This window comes from Scheffersomyces stipitis, chromosome 2 (assembly GCF_000209165.1).
Source record: "Scheffersomyces stipitis CBS 6054 chromosome 2, complete sequence".
NCBI lineage: Eukaryota > Fungi > Ascomycota > Pichiomycetes > Serinales > Debaryomycetaceae > Scheffersomyces > Scheffersomyces stipitis.
In genome coordinates this window covers 2045941-2062317 of record NC_009042.1, presented here as the reverse complement: position 1 = coordinate 2062317, position 16377 = coordinate 2045941, and the positions used below count along the sequence as shown (strand labels likewise).

Sequence of the window (16377 nt, the reverse complement as noted above, 5' to 3'; positions counted from 1 at the left end):
CTCATCAAGTGTGATTTCGTCATCGAGCAGCGACTCATCTGGTGAGATCTTGTCCTCGACTTCCGAATCTTCTAGTGAGATTAGTACTTCTAGCGACTCATCAAGTGTGATTTCGTCATCGAGCAGCGACTCATCTAGTGAGATCTTGTCCTCGACTTCCGAATCTTCTAGTGAGATTAGTACTTCTAGCGACTCATCAAGTGTGATTTCGTCATCGAGCAGCGACTCATCTAGTGAGATCTTGTCCTCGACTTCCGAATCTTCTAGTGAGATTAGCACTTCTACTAGCGACTCTAGTCAAAGCTTTTCTACTTCATTGGAAGCTTCCAGTTTTATCTTTTCGACACCATCACTGGCTTCCAGCGAGGTTAGCACTTCGACTAGCGACTCATCAATCGTGATTTCTTCCTCGACCAGCGACTCATCTAGCGAGGTCTTGTCCTCGACTTCCGAATCTTCTAGTGAGAGTAGTACTTCTAGCGACTCATCAAGTGAGATTTCTTCCTCGACCAGCGACTCATCTAGTGAGGTCTTGTCCTCGACTTCCGAATCTTCTAGTGAGATTAGCACTTCTACTAGCGACTCTAGTCAAAGCTTTTCTACTTCATTGGAAGCTTCCAGTTTTATATTTTCGACACCATCACAGCCTTCCAGTGAAGTAATTCCATCAAGCTTAGAATCATCAAGTTATGAATCCACTGAAAGTTCGATCATTACGGTATGCCGTAGGGATGGTTCGAACTGTGTCACCATATCAAGTTCTGAAGAGTGGTCCTCTGAATTTGTTTCGAGTTCCTACAGTCCACCAATACTTTCGTCTAGTAGAGCTTACTATGGAAATAGTAGTTCTATTGCAAGTCTGACCCTCATTCCATCTACGGAAGAAACATCTGAATCTACATTCGTTTCGATACCTGCAACATCAACTTTTATAACAACTTCTGAGACATTGGAGCCTAGTAGCCCATATACTGTTTCTTCAATTCCCCCAGTAGAAACAACCAAGGTGCATACCGAGGTCACTGTGCATACTACTACAACCTCAACCTCAACTGAAACTACTAGTTGTAGTACAGAGACTCCAGTACCTCCAGGAAAGCAGACCACTGGAACTTCTTTGTCTGCGCCACCAGAGAAACATACTCAACCAACACCTCCTGTCATACAACCAGAGGTCCATACCCAACCGACACCTCCTGCCATACAACCAGAGATTACTTCAACAATTGTGACACCAGAAACAAGCCCGACCAGTGCAAGTGGAACGGCGGAACAACCAGAACAGCCACAGAAGTCAATTTCTACCCCTCATCATCTGCCACCATCTCCAGAAGCAGAGGCACCTCCGGCAAATGTTCAAACACCTAGTGCGTCTACCTCATTGTCACCAGTCTTCCACCCAGGACCTAACTCCCCACCCCCACCAATTATCACAATTCCGGGCCAACCCGGCTCTACTGCGTCCCCAACACCAATATTACAGCAAGGCAAGGCTGCCAAGCCCATTTCTATATCGATTATGGCAGTTGTTTTCGCATTTGTTCAATTTGTCATTTAAATTTTGAGAATAACTTATTTTATTATTTCGCTAAGCCAGTATGTGGATTTTGATAACTACGGTTGTTGAATTCTACCAATTCATTTCGAGATTCCTATGATTTCGAGTGCATCTTAGGTTCATGGATCTACAATGTTTTTCCGTTTCTTTTACGACTACCAATAATTTCTGTGCCCATTTCCCATTATAAGCGTCATTTTCTTTTCTGCTTACCAGTTTGATACTGTTTCATTTGATAGCTCCTTATATTTTGCTACTTTGTAATACCATTTTGTACATTTTAAGAGACTATTTTTGTAGAAAGATGACAAAATTTGCGCAATTCTTTTTTATACACCACTAATTTTTCGACTCCCAGAAAAATCTCTACTTAAATTCCGCCAGTATTAGAATTACTACTTGTTATTAAATCCTTCAGTTCGTGCAATACCATTTATACATTTCAATCAATGTTGCTGCAATAAAAACATACCATAACAAAGACCTCTTCAGAAGTAAGCTTTTTCCGCTACCAGCTAACCCAAGTGAGCTTAAACAGGGCTTTTGAATTTTTACCTTGCTGTCTTGCAAATCAGCCGCAATTTCCACATATTTCATTCTGTTCACAAGAATGTTCGCTGACATTTTCCTAGTAAGGAAGTTATGCTATTCGAGGTAGATGACATCAGCAACAAATTAACCTAATGTCAAGAAATAGTTTGAAATGATGCATTTTTGGATTACTTAAATTGGATTTTTGAGGTGTAGATTAAAAAAAGCTAGTCTATCAAATCTACATGTTCGTGATTGAAGCATTGCCCATTTGTTAACTTTAAAGAAACTGCCTTAATTTACCCTAAAAGTAGTTTGAAAATGAATAGGAATTTAACTATCAGAACTTAGACCGGGGTTTAATTTAAAATAAACTTTGTTTTCTGCAAAGTACAGAAAATAATTTCTTTGAATCAATAAGTCAGATGTAAGTAGGATGTGCATTTATCTGTATGGACTTGTCGAACCTGCATGATTATCAGAGAACGCGCAAAACTAGCAAAATACACTTGATCTGTTAAAGTAGCATTTAAAACAATTCTTCAATTCTTTCTTTCCCATTCTTTCTTCCAATATATACCCGGCGACATCATGGACAGTGTCTCTAACATCGAGAACTTCGTATTGCCGCCAAATGTTCCTTTTCAAAGAGTTCTCACACGAGATTTCGAATTTGCTAGCAGTTTTGAGAACAAAGTAGACAGTGATTTACAGGAGTTGGGTAAGCTGATACTTGACATAACTAGCGAGTATGTCAATTACATCTTGCAGAATGACCACTTGAAGTTAGACGAGGAGTTTATCCAACGGAATCTCGACAGCTTCGAGCAGGTGCTTCGTAATCGCTTCGCATTGATGGAATTTAAGGATTCTTTGCAACACTCTAAGGATTCGATTCGAAACAACAATATGAATGTGTCAGAGTTGACCATAGAGGCATTACAAGAGTACCAGTCGAGTACAGAAGACCTCAAGAATTTCGACGATGTTGTTATTTCCCATTACGAAGAACGAAAACTTCTGCAGACGTCTAGCGAGTTCAAAAAGTTCTTGAAGTCAGATAAAAACTACGCTTATATAAGAAGCATATCATTCATCATTAAGAACCCCGAGGACCCGATACCAGAACTCGAGGAGGACGACGACGATGTAAATATATCCGGAGGGAAAATATCGCTCAAAGACCCTCTTTCGTTGAATTACTTTGTAGATCCCGTAAAGTCTTCAGTCTGCAATCACACATATGAAAGAGCTTTCATTCTTACTCATTTGAGTTCGGGCCACTCAGAGTGCCCGATAAATGGCTGTCGTAATGCGGTAACAAGGAAGAATTTGATCAAGGATGACATGATGTGCCTCAGGATACAGGTATTTAGTAAGAGGAAGACTAAACCTGAGTACGAAACGGCAGAAAGAATTGAATGAACAGAACCAAGAAAGAATATACAGAACTATGCAAATCAAGAAAAAAGCAGCGATGGCACAAGAGTGGGAGAAACCTAAACCATGTCGTACTTATTGATAGGATATCGAATCCACAAGGGTTGAAAAGACAACATTCCGCTTTTAGAGGCCGACAATAGAATCTACGTACATATTTTGAACCGCTATAGCATATATTATTCAGAATTACAAAGAAGTCAGAAGCACAGAGCAGAAAAGAAACCAACCTTGGGCCTACCTTCATTTTCGTTGTTCACTGATTTAGTGCTACCAAATTTGTAGGCATTATATCTACTACCAAGTTTGTCGGATCTTCTAGGTTTGGGAAGGCAATATTAAGGAAACACCTTAGTTCCAAGCAGACTTTATTCTTACTGTTTCGGTGTTACTAGACAAGTAATTGGCTAACCAAGCCACCAGGATGCCTTTCAAGTCTTCCCATAACTAAATAATCTGGGGGTAGAACCGAGGTATCCGGGATATAGCACTCCACCCCCGGAATAGTACCTACTCCAAAGTGCCACATCAAGTGCGACGAAATCTGGGTGAAAAATTCAGGACGTGGAAATGTTCTCCTTTCTTTCTCCGACAATTGTGTTCTTGCAACTATTCAATGATGAAATTATTAAGTGCTGTTGTAGTTCTCATCTCGGTTGTGTTCTTCTTCTACACCCAGATTACTGGTGCTGAATCCGTTCCATCTTCTAACCCTCCCATCACTAACAAGGTTTACTTTGACATCACTGAAGATGGAAAACCCTTAGGCAGAATTACCATTGGCCTTTTTGGAACTGTGGTGCCCAAGACGGTAGAAAACTTCCGTCAATTGGCAATTTCCAAAGATCCTAAATTTGGCTACACTGGCTCCATTTTTCACAGGGTGATCAACAAATTCATGCTTCAAGGAGGAGACTATGAAACCGGCCAGGGTTACGGTGGAAAGTCGATCTACGGGGGCAAGTTTAACGACGAGAACTTCGAATTAAAGCACGACCGCAAGTATCGCTTGTCGATGGCCAATTCTGGCAGGAACACCAATGGTTCGCAGTTCTTCATCACCACTGTTCTCACCAGCTGGCTTGATGGAAAACACGTCGTTTTCGGTGAAGTTGTCGACGGTTTTGATGTTGTTGACTATATCGAAAACGTTAAGACCAGTCACGGAGACCGTCCCGTTAAGGAAATCAAGATCGCTGAATCGGGTGAGATCGAAGTTGAAGCTGCCGAAAAAGAAGAGGTTGCTCACGATGAACTCTGATTAGAAGAGTAGCTACTGAGTCGACAATCTCTTGAAGAGAATACAGAAGAAATGTAACTATGAAGACCTATGAAGTTCTCATCATTGCAAAGTAATCTGAGAATATATAATTAAATGTATACATTTCTCGTAGTATTGAAAAACATATTCTTTCTTGTGCCTATATAGATTTGAGCACTGTATTGCATTAACCTAGAATATCAATCATATAATACATATCTTAGTATACGAAATAATACATGTAAATCTACAATTATTGTTAACGTCCTATTCTTACAGTATTGATACACGATTGCATCTAATTCATTAGCACTCAACTTTCCAAATTCACTTTCAAACCCAACATCTCCACCGTACTTCCTCTTCCGTAAAGCGGAATGTCGTCCAAATAAATATTCTTTCTGTCGTCGGCGCTTTCAGCACTACTGGTGCTTCCATTCTTAGATATAGCAGCAGCTGAGTTGGCTCCTGATTGGACTACATTACTCAAAAGATTGTCGAATGCTGTGCTTGTGATCTCGATATTGGCGTTGTTGGAATTATTTGCATTATTGTTATTCGTAGAAGACCCGACTGTCGCTGCCAAACCGGTGGCCGGACCATTTGGTCCTACAGTCTGTGGAGTTTGCATAGTCATAGGCGTAGCTGTGGTTCCAGTGTTCCCTACTGTTGCTGATATCGATTTGCCCTGAGAATTCATGGAAACTGACAGCTGGCCCTGGGTGGGATTGCTGGTGGACTGGTGTATGGCATTGTTGTACGAATGCCCGCCATCCAGCACATGGAACTGGGTCATTTTGTTGAGTAAATCTATCAGATTACGCAACTGCAACACACTAGAAAGCAACCGTGAAGATAATACATCGTATACTTTTGGCGCTTGGTAAACATTAGCACCAATTATGTAATAATCCTGCAAAGTTACAGCATTCTGTGGATCCAACTGGAGTTGCTTCCGTATAATCCAGAAGTCTGGCTCTCGGTTGTAAGCTATGACAAAAACTACACCAGTCATTTCTCGAAGTTTCTCCTGAAAAAACTGCTGGAAAGTGGTATTTACAGGTATTTGGATTTGTTGAAACTGAAATTGCATCATGAGTTGTTGGTTATTGGACGTTCTGTCGTAGAACGGCGAAAGCGAAAAGTATTCAAGCACATTTCCAGTGTGAAGTCCTCTTTCCTGGATGAATTCCGGCGATTTCCACTGTATCTCGTCGAGGGCTTCTCCTGACATATTGAAGAGTTATGAACAAGGCTTGAATAATCCTAAAGGAAATGCGGTTAAGACTGAACACGAATGAATATTAAAGGTCCTATATTAGAAGAAAATTGGCAGTTGATATTGGATATTCGCGCTGGCTTGTCAAATCGGAAAATGCGACATAGAATCGACAACTCGAGCTTGGGAAGTCTTTTATGAAGCTGAATGAATCTTCTATAAATATATTCCCACGTAAATGTAATTTATATATATATATATAGGCAATTCAGATATAATTCTAAACAGTCTCTTGATAAAAAACAGAGAGAATTCATAGAGAAACCCATATAAAAAGTCATAAATCGTGATATTTCACATAAAGCGAATTCAAATTTGGAAAACCAAGATCCATAATAGGGTTCTTCATTTCAAACAGTGAATCAGTTCTATACAATTGATTCCTCTACTCTTTCTCCAATTGCTGTCGGTATTTCGTGAGCTCCTGTGCCAACCAGCTGGCTTCTTGGTGCATCACCTCCGGGGTTCTCTCTACTCGCTCAGTCTCCAGCACGAACGGCACTTCAATGTCTCGAAACGACTTCTTTCTAGCTTCAAAATCGGCGTAATTAGCTTCTATGTCATAGTCCTCAAGGAGCCTATGCAATTTGTCGTTGATGTAGCCGTCGTTCCTGTGCCGAGGTATCAAATGGGTATGCAAATGAGGCACAGACTGGCCAGATTCGGGCCCATCTTGAATAGCTATGTTAAGCGAATCGGCCTTGTATACCCAGAGAATGAGCTTATGCACAAGCTGCAATGTGTCCATGTAATCTTGCGACTCTTCCGTGGTTAAATCTCCAAAGCGAAGCACCGAAGTACGAAGTGGAACCACGAGAACATGGCCAGGCAGAAGAGGCTTGATATTGACAAGAGCGTAGGTGTATTTGGACTTGAAGAACACCTGCGGCGTCACCAAGTACTTATAGAAGTATATCTCGGACATTTCAGTAAGAATCAGCAATCTAACGGACAACCAGGTTCAACCATTGGGCAAGAAGCTAGAATCGTAAGTGAAAAATTCTGGAGAGTCGGAGCTTTGTTCCGAAGGTTCGGTTCGTTTCTCCGTGTCGCGACTGAGTTCCGATCCAAGACAATTCGATAACAGGCTCCGAGATTAATGAGCGAGATGAATCTGGAGTGAATAAGATCGCTGGCTCAATGTCGTCAATGTCAATTGGGCGACCAGATTGGTTTCAATTATCCAATTTGTAAAGTCGCCATATCTTTTTGTATGTTTGTCTACCGCAGATTCTTCGGTTTGCAATATCTGCTAATAATCTCAGAATTTTTCACTTTATCCACATGATAATTATCTTCAGCAGCCAAAGTAGATAATCCGGAGAATCAGCGGAAAAGCGGGCACACAGATTGAAGTTCCGGCTATTCGTCTGTCTTTATCACATTCACGGGTTGCTGAGAATCCACCACAATTATCTCATACTTGGAACTTAGTGCTAATTGCATGTATATGGGATTATTTTCCGGATTGGGACGATAAGACAAATATGACATCACGAAGAATTGGTTTCGAGGAGTAGACCAGGTAGAGAATTGGCAAGCAAGAAATGAAGAAATCGAGCAGAATGATAGAATTAGCGAGACGACACAGAACCAATTGGTACTGTGAACTACATACGGAAAGCCAGCTGCTCCAATATTACTATGCGACTACAATTATTCCTTTTAGTTAAATATCATACTATTACTAGCATCTCATACTATCACTAGTATCTCATACTATCGATAAGCGAATCTAAAGCGTCAAGACGCGTTTATATATGGATAATCTAATCCTTGTTGACCTTACCGAAGTATTCCTTGGAGGAGCTAACTTCTGGCTTGATGGTCTCGGCACCAGGAGTCCAGTTGGCAGGACACACTTCACCGTACTTTTCGGTGAATTGGAAGGCTTCCAACAATCTCAAGGACTCTTCAACGGATCTACCGACTGGCAAGTCGTTGACGGTGATCTGTCTCAAGACACCCTTTGGATCGATCAAGAAGATACCTCTGAGGGCAACACCTTCTTCTTCGAGCAAGACACCGTAGTCCTTGGACAAGGAGTGGTTGGTGTCGGCCAACAATGGGATGTTGATTGGACCCAAACCACCGTCCTTTCTGGCAACGTTGGTCCAGGCCAAGAGAGAGTATTCCGAGTCGGTGGAAGCAAACAAGACTTCAGCGTCCTTGTCTTGGAACTTCTTGATGGCCTCAGAGTAGGCAATGATTTCAGTTGGGCAAACGAAGGTGAAGGCCAATGGGATGAAAGCCAAGAGGACCCACTTACCCTTGTATTGTTCAAGAGTGACTTCTTCAAAGACACCGTCAACGACGGCAGTCTTCTTGAAGGCTGGAGCTGGCTTTTGGATGAGGGCAACCATTGTATAAGTCTATAAGTTTATGATATAAGATGTGATGAGAAGAGAATCAGAAAGAGAAGAGAATTCGAAATGTGAAATCTGAAAAATTGATGGCAGATCCACGTCTATATATACTGAGTCTACCAGAGATTGTCGGCCGATTCGAAGAATTTCTATTCTTGCAGCTCAAACGGTAACTGTGGTGGCTCCTGCAGACAGGACAGATAACCCGCGGATCAGTCTAGAAGGCCCGCTCATTACTAAGTATGAGTGTAGGAGCTTTCACGGAGAAATTCGCTGCTTAGCGATTGGAGAATAATCCGGGTAACTTGTAGCCAAGTCCCGATGCGAGAATCGGCTCATGATTGGCTGAAAACGGTTTGGGCTGCTGTTTTCGGAGTGCGCCAGAAAAGAAATCCCACTCCTGTCAACCCACCGTGTGGCGTTACTTTTGGCCTGTGCTCGTCAGTTAAGATCCGACACGGTGAAGCCACAGCTTGCACGTGACCAGTTTGCATGTGACACTATTTGACAGACTTTTTAGGCTCGATCTGTCTAGACTAGCCGATGCTGACAATTTCTGAGAGAACTCCGAGACTACTTAGTAAGGCTGGATAGCCAATGAAGGGAGCGTTTCGCAGGTTTTCAAACTCCTGAAACGGCTACAATATCGCGAAGCTCGTAAAAGCTGAGTCACCAGCCTATTCTCTCTCGAGCGTCGGATCTGATTTCACTTAACTTTGGAACTTTCTTTTTCAACATTTCGGTTATTTTTTCAGCACTTCGCAAAAAGGAAATTTGGGTGCAACTCAAACCCCGTGTTGGTTGAATTCATCACAGAAACCATATCTGATTATATTCTAATCGAGAGTCCAGACTCTTGCAATAACTCATGTTCTTCTGTGAATATTCACGGTTTTGTTGACCCCTACTTGACATTTCTACTGCTACTGTTGGTACGGTAAAGTTGAGCTGTATAAGCCGCAATTGATTAGTCGGCCAGCAGGTACTCAATGTAGTTATACTTTGACATTGGCGATACGCTTACAATATCTTCTACAGTCTCCCAGTTCAGCTGCTTCATTATTTATAATCTATTTGATGCTCTATTAACCTTGTCTCTTCTTCACTTTGTCCCACACACTGCCCGCCTTTCTCTTTCTAGAAGTACCACTGCTGACATTACGGGAGTTAGTCTCACTGAACATAGACCAGTCCTCCCCACCAAAGGTGTTGGCCATGTCTCTCCGTCTCTGCTTGAACGACTTCTTGGTCTGGTTCTGGGGCAATCTGACAAAGTTGCTTTCTTCGTATCTCTGGACTTCCTGTTCCTTCTGCTTGTCATGCTGGGTCTTGACACCTCCTCTACCATGGTCTACAATAGTAGAACCAATCGATGACTCCACCAGAGGCAAGTCAGACTGCTCGCGCAAGTATTCTTCCATACTCTGTAATTTTCTGTTCTTGTCTTCTTTTTCTTTGGCATCTGGATCACGCTGTGGAGCTGTGGGTGGTGCAACGGCAGAGATCTTGGGAGGTTTATACTTTTCGTTCGACTCTTCGTCCCCGTCACGAGACTTGGGCTTGCTTCTAGAACTCTTGGGTGCCATCTTGGCCAAGGCCGCGGCATCGGGCCTGTAAGATAAGGCATCTTCGTCTTCTGAAGAGTCTGATCCGTCGCTCACTTCACCTTCCTGGCCATTTTCCTGTTTGCTCTTCAACTTCTCTTCCAACTTGGTTTCGTCAGCTTCCATTCTCGTGTACGACCTCACCATTTTGTCTAACTGGTATGTCAACTTCTTTTCCAAAGGCTTAACACCTTTCTCCAAGGTCACTCTCTGGACTATGGTACGCTTAATGATATCTTCTCTAATCTTTTCAATGTCGCTGATATCGTGAGATTCTAATCTCTCCAACTGGGCCAACACTATCAAGGCAAGGTTGTTCAAGTAGGACACCAAGGAATTATTCTTGAGTGCCAAAAGGGACATACCCTCGACTTTCTGCTGTGAAGACTTGCTCAACAATGACTGGATGATTTGGGGATATGAGCTCTCTTCGTTTTGGACACCAGAAACAAGCTCGTCTACGGTAGTCTTGGTAGACTGAAGTGATGCCGAGATGCCCTTTAATATATCATCCACTGATTCAGACATGGTTAGATGTTTTAATATGTTCTAATATGTTTTGATATGTTTTGACACGAGAATCAATACGAAGACGAAAACTGGTATGGATTGGTATAGGTATGAATGTAGGACTCTGAAAACTATGAGTTGTTCTATGTAACGTGTGGTGGTTCTCTATGTTCCCTTACTGAGATATAAGGCTTAATGAGTGATAATGAATCCTAATGAGATTCTGTATTCTCCTATAATAAGAACTGAGATTTCTTATAAATTTTACAAATAGGACAATTGCTATTGAGTCAATATAACACTGTCAGTATTCGAAGTCGGTGTCAGAAGGTTCATTCAACTGAATCTCAGAATTTTTCACTCTGGTTCTCATACTATCTGCCAAACTCACAACCCATACAAAATGCGATGCCCCAGTAAATCTTTTCTTTCTGAGATGGGTTTCCTGCAGATGGACCTCGTTAGAATAAAGATTTTTTTTCCTATACTGAAATTTTAGATATGTCTATGATAACTACTAGCATCAGTCTCTGTCTTTTTGTATCCAACAACTTCTACAAGTCACTATGCCTCAAAACGAATATATCGAGCAGCACATCAAGCAGCACGGGAGAAGATTGGACCATGAGGAGAGAAAGAGAAAGAAGGAAGCCAGAGAGGGCCACAGAATCGCAAAAGATGCCCAGACCTTGAAGGGATGGAGAGCTAAACAGTTTGCCAAAAAGAGATACAGCGAGAAGGTGGCCATGAAAAAGAAGATCAAGGCTCACCAGGAATCGAAGGTTAACGGCCCAGCCACTCCTAAGGAGGACGACGGCGAGGCCTTGCCTACATATCTTTTGGATCGTCAGACCAACAACACTGCGAAGGCCATTTCTTCTTCCATCAAGCAGAAGAGATTGGAGAAGGCAGACAAGTTTTCCGTGCCTTTGCCTAAAGTGAGAGGTATTTCTGAGGAAGAGATGTTCAAGGTCATCAAGACCGGGAAGTCCAAGCACAAGTCGTGGAAGAGAATGATTACCAAACACACCTTTGTAGGAGAAGGATTCACTCGTAGACCAGTGAAGATGGAAAGAATCATCCGTCCAGCAGCCTTGAGACAAAAGAAAGCCAACGTCACTCATCCTGAGTTGGGTGTCACAGTCTTCTTGCCCATTTTGGGAGTTAAGAAGAACCCACAGTCGCCTATGTACACGCAGTTGGGAGTCTTGACCAAGGGTACTATCATCGAAGTCAATGTATCTGAGTTGGGTTTGGTGACAGCCGGAGGTAAGGTTGTTTGGGGAAAATACGCCCAGATCACCAACGAGCCCGACAGAGATGGCTGTGTCAACGCCGTATTGTTGGTATAAAATCATTGCATCAAGATTAATGGGAGGTTGTATTTCTAGTTATTCATATTAAATTTCAAATTTATACAGTTATATTCATTTTGCATAGGTCGTCGCCGTTTACTTCATCATATACTACTTTTTTAAATCTAATACACATATAAAACATAGCTTTTAACCATAGCCTTCAGTCATAGCCTGTGCTAGTAAAATCGTTATATAACATATCATGGTCGTCAACTCATTATACAACTTAGTCGTCAAATTCATTCTGGAAAAGATCAGGACATAAGATGTTCTTCTTGCCAATAGACCTGTATCCACAATTGAGGATTAACTTGGCATTCTCCCGGATCACCTCCCATTGACTACACAATAACTTGGTACCCACCAAGAAACACAAGCCACTGATGTTCTGCTTGTTGGAGATGAGACTGAGCAAATCACAGTACTTGGTGAGGATTTCATGAGGCGAGAAAGTGGAGTCTTCCTGGTGGTTGATTCGCATAGGATGAATGTTGAACTCCTTATGTAAATTATCCTTACGAAGATTGGTCATAAACTCCTGTCTGACTCTTCCTAAGTATTGATAACCACCTTCGGCACTCAACTGTACCAATTGCTCGTATTGCTTGTTGGTTAGCAACTTGTCCAGCTGCAAATCCTTTTCCAAACTCGAAAACCGCTGACTTTCAAGACCACAAGTAGAAAAGGCATAGCACCACAATACCAATGTAGCAATACTTACTGCATACATAGTGTCGAAGTAGTCACGATTCACATTCCAGTCAAGATACTGGGTCTGTGTAATATCGATTCTGTCTTCATCTATGGGTCTAAGCATAAGTTGCCAAAGCAATAAGTAGCAATGGATTACATTCCTCAAGTTGATCAACTCGTTGATGGTACGCTTGCTAGGCTGGGAGTTTTTCAACCACATGTTGGTCAATTTACGCTGTACTACATAGTGATCTTTCATCGTAGCATTGACACTCATGTTGCGGGGTGAGCCTCCAAAGATTGCAATATCGTAATGGTTGATATCAGACATCCCAATGATTTGACTGAGATGATACATCGGGAATGGAACTTGTGATGAGCTGATATCGTTGAAGATAGAAGAGGTACTAGGTGACAAAATCTGCGAAGAATAAGACTCGATGATCTCGAAGTGCCAGTAATCGAATGCTTTGGTGAGAATTTCTTTCCAGATCTTAGTCTTCTGCGTATTGTTTTGAATAATCCCGTTCGTGGTCAACAACGGTGAGCTGTTTTGCACATCCGTCTGTTGCATTTGGTACATAATCGAAACTAGACCAGCTAGTAAGATTTTCCTGGTGAAGATAGAAACACTACTTTTGAAAATTGACTCCTTGGGCTTATACGGTCTCAACAATTTCTTCAAGACATTCAAGAAACTGTCGCCATTTCTGATTTTAGTAGGTTCTTTGGGTTTTTTGCCCGAACTCTTAGCATCTGCTTGTTGTTGCAACTTTTTCTGTCTCTTTACGATTCTTCTAAACGAGCCGTTGACTTCGTTCGACTCCCAGAGATGTTCGTCATCACATGGCAAATTCAACAACTGCAACTGGTAGAAGTTGATCTGGGGGTTATGACGAAATTTTATATAGTCAATTATATCTAAGTAGAATGTCAAGAACGTTACTCGCTTCATTGATTCAGATTCCACCCATCTTACGAACAAATCATAATCGGCTGAGCCACTCTTGCTAGCAGCTAATTCACTAGCAGCAGCATCTGAATCTTCTTCTCCAGCACTAGTATTGGACCCACTAGCAGAACTGGAGGATTTCTTGTTGGCATTGGCAGGATTTCCGCCCAACAAAGGAGATCTTCTTAAAAGCTGAACAGTAGTTCCATGATGGACATGAGCACGCTCATGCATTCCTCTCAGAAGAAAGTTCTTTTCTACCCATTCAAGCATATTCAAACTCTGCAACACCCAAAGTCTTACTGGAGTTTTGAAATCCTCATGTTGGAAAATCATGTATCGCAAAGGACTAGCAATCATCATACTGAACTTAAATTCTACAGACTTTTTATGAGCCTTTGCCAATGCTTCGGATAATGTAGGAGAACTATAGTGGCACCCTACTATGATCATTGAAGCTAACAACAATGGTTCTGTCAGTTTCGTGTCAAATGAAGGTTTGTGCAAAATCGTAAACTGCGGGTGGAAAACAAGCCAGTACATAGACAAGTAATACGAAATTCTATCTTCCAAGGTATATCTGTTAGTGTCGATGTCGTAAATACTAGACAAGTCTTCTCTAGTAACACTTTTCAAGGCTTTGAGAATCAGATCTACGACAAGACTATCAATAAAGATATGCTTATGTTTGGGAAGATTTTGTTTCTCAGCATGATACTCTAATTTGTGCTCAAATGTTTCTAGAGGAGCATTTTTGGTACTGACAGGACTGAAATCCACAGAGTTTTTGGGTGTAGGATCCGAATCATTAGTGTTTGTAGGAGAATTTGAAGAAGCAGTAGAAGTCATGTTAAGATTGAGCAACGCTGGCGTAGAAATAAGTCCTGCAGAGCCATCTACAAGTCTGTTTCCGTTATTAGGGTTAGCTCCAAGTTGCACTTGCCGAATAAAGAGCTCATCTAAGGGGTTGTCGTCGTTCAGGAAAATGTTCAGATCCTGGAAACCGTAGTTGTTCATAGCCTGAATGTTGCCATTGAAATTAGACTGTGGACTAGTATTCATTTGCTTCCCCATTGGCGGAATCATATTGAGTGCACCAGCAGACGAAGCCATCCCTTGAATCTGTTCACCTAAAGGTGAAAACTGCGATCCACCGTGAGGCGAAGGAATCACAGCAGCGGATCCATTGACAGGAAATTCAAAACTGGAAGGAACTCTCTGTTGATGTTGAATCTGGTTCTGTTGAGCAAGACTGATTAAATTATCCTTGCTACCTAATCTTTTGGTTACAGATTCGTGTGGGGAATTAGACATCACATTTGTAGGAGAATCGTTGAACAACCACGACAAGATATCGTTCTGAGTCTGAGGAATATTACTACTGAAATTCAAAACTGTTTGTGAATAGAGCTCACTGAGATTCTGTTGAGACATCAGTTCATCATTCAAAAGCTGATTGTTCTGATATCCGTTAAAAGAGTCAAGCTGACCGGCAGGAAGCAGAGCATTGAGTTGCTCTATAGAATTACGTTTAGTGTTAATGAGTACTGGCAGATTCTGATTCTGTCCTTGAAGATGCTGATTATGCTTCTCATTCTGAGGCATGCCTTGCATTATGTTTTGATTTTGGTTTTGTAGTTGATGATTTTGAAATTGTATACCAATCTGATTAGTTGGACTTAGTATCTGATGGCCCAACTGTCGATTAGCAGAAACATCTACAATCTGAGGATTTAGAGATGCATGGTCGACGATCTCTGGATTGGTGATATCCTGTGGAACGTGAGGCTGCGGGATCTTCTGCTGTGCAATGAGTCCTGTTTGTGCTAGAATTGATTCGTGTTCGAGCTTAATTTGTGCTGGTTGGTTCTGAATTTGTTGAGAATGTGCTTGCGAATGAATAGGCTGAGATTGTGGTTGTACCTGTATTTGTTGTGAATGTATTGGTTCATGGATCAGTACATGTGACATTCTGTTACTGTTCTGTCGCGATCTTGGTTCAACTTGTACGTTTTCAGTATTTACATTTACATTAGCATCAGTACTAGCACTAGCACCGGCTTTCACGTTTTCGTTGATCAAGTTGGATATCTGGAGAAAATGACCGTTAGGCTGAGAAGGTGATTCTGGGCTTGTTGAGGATTCTTCGTTAGATTTGCGTTTGGAAGAAGATTGTGAGCGAGATGGAGTATCTGTTCGAGTTGGAGAAGAAGTCAGAATGGCTGAAGTGGATTGCATCTGCAATGGCAACGTTCTCTTGCCGGATTCTCCCATCATCTCCAAATGACGTTTGGCATGTCGTTCTTTCAAGTCTTTTCGTACAAATGTCTTTCCACAAAGTCGTTTTCTTCCTATGCTATCTTCAAGTATAACATCACAACGAAACACTTCCTTGGGTTCATGGTTTAAGTTGTGACGAGCGAGATGATCAGATCTGGTAAATACCTTATCGCAATGTTGGCATGGAAACGAGCCAAGGGTTCTCCTCTTCTTGGACGGCGGTCTAGAACCGGAGTAATAGGACGGTGATATCGCTCCGGACGCAGATTGGGGGGTGTCAGAGGACTCAGACATACTTTGGCTATGAATAATTGCGAACTGAAATTTAGTATACAAAAGAATAGCCAATGGATTCTGGGTTGTATATGGGGCTATTGTTGATCAAATATGGATTGAAACGATAGTAGGGGTCTAGAAGATCGTGTGGATTGTGGTGTTGAATTAAGGAATAGGGTATGGACAGATCTGAAAAATGTAGAATGTCTCAATGTGTGAGTCGTTTACGAAAGAAACAGAGTCCGGTTTCTGTCAGACAAGTTCGGAAC

The 16377-nt window shown here is 41.8% G+C and overlaps 8 protein-coding genes across 8 annotated transcripts; 3 read left to right on the top strand and 5 right to left on the bottom strand. All coding sequences in view use genetic code 12, as the record gives it.

The window, feature by feature from the left end:
- Positions 1 to 2680: 2680 nt before the first annotated feature.
- On the top strand, positions 2681 to 3514 carry PICST_56107 (predicted protein; the record flags this gene model as incomplete). Its single annotated transcript, XM_001383124.1, has 1 exon — positions 2681 to 3514. One exon carries the CDS (start codon positions 2681 to 2683, stop codon positions 3512 to 3514), a length of 834 nt encoding a protein of 277 aa, XP_001383161.2.
- A 727-nt stretch (positions 3515 to 4241) lies between these two features.
- Positions 4242 to 4748, top strand: PICST_13387 (predicted protein; the record flags this gene model as incomplete). The annotated part of the gene is made up of 1 exon (XM_001383123.1): positions 4242 to 4748. A coding segment is annotated over one exon (507 nt), but the record flags the coding sequence as incomplete, so codon positions are not given.
- A 355-nt stretch (positions 4749 to 5103) lies between these two features.
- PICST_55363 (predicted protein) lies at positions 5104 to 6024 on the bottom strand (the record flags this gene model as incomplete). Its single annotated transcript, XM_001382587.1, is given in 3 exon segments — positions 5104 to 5267; positions 5379 to 5478; positions 5497 to 6024. The coding sequence occupies 3 exon segments, from the start codon at positions 6022 to 6024 to the stop codon at positions 5104 to 5106; spliced, it is 792 nt and encodes a 263-aa protein (XP_001382624.2).
- A 430-nt stretch (positions 6025 to 6454) lies between these two features.
- On the bottom strand, positions 6455 to 6994 carry HNT2 (diadenosine polyphosphate hydrolase; the record flags this gene model as incomplete). The annotated part of the gene is made up of 1 exon (XM_001382586.1): positions 6455 to 6994. One exon carries the CDS (start codon positions 6992 to 6994, stop codon positions 6455 to 6457), a length of 540 nt encoding a protein of 179 aa, XP_001382623.2.
- A 742-nt stretch (positions 6995 to 7736) lies between these two features.
- On the bottom strand, positions 7737 to 8454 carry TSA1 (Peroxiredoxin TSA1). The gene has a single exon (XM_001382585.1). It carries the CDS (start codon positions 8430 to 8432, stop codon positions 7839 to 7841), a length of 594 nt encoding a protein of 197 aa, XP_001382622.1. The 5' UTR covers positions 8433 to 8454; the 3' UTR covers positions 7737 to 7838.
- A 1066-nt stretch (positions 8455 to 9520) lies between these two features.
- On the bottom strand, positions 9521 to 10567 carry PICST_54653 (nucleolar protein required for ribosomal RNA processing; the record flags this gene model as incomplete). Its single annotated transcript, XM_001382584.1, has 1 exon — positions 9521 to 10567. The coding sequence occupies one exon, from the start codon at positions 10565 to 10567 to the stop codon at positions 9521 to 9523; it is 1047 nt and encodes a 348-aa protein (XP_001382621.2).
- A 548-nt stretch (positions 10568 to 11115) lies between these two features.
- On the top strand, positions 11116 to 11978 carry NSA2 (ribosome biogenesis protein NSA2; the record flags this gene model as incomplete). Its single annotated transcript, XM_001383122.1, has 1 exon — positions 11116 to 11978. The coding sequence occupies one exon, from the start codon at positions 11116 to 11118 to the stop codon at positions 11899 to 11901; it is 786 nt and encodes a 261-aa protein (XP_001383159.1).
- A 155-nt stretch (positions 11979 to 12133) lies between these two features.
- Positions 12134 to 16126, bottom strand: PICST_54178 (C2H2 zinc finger protein; the record flags this gene model as incomplete). The annotated part of the gene is given in 6 exon segments (XM_001382583.1): positions 12134 to 12366; positions 12427 to 12477; positions 12497 to 12535; positions 12556 to 14271; positions 14314 to 15139; positions 15515 to 16126. 6 exon segments carry the CDS (start codon positions 16124 to 16126, stop codon positions 12134 to 12136), a joined length of 3477 nt encoding a protein of 1158 aa, XP_001382620.2.
- Positions 16127 to 16377: the final 251 nt, after the last annotated feature.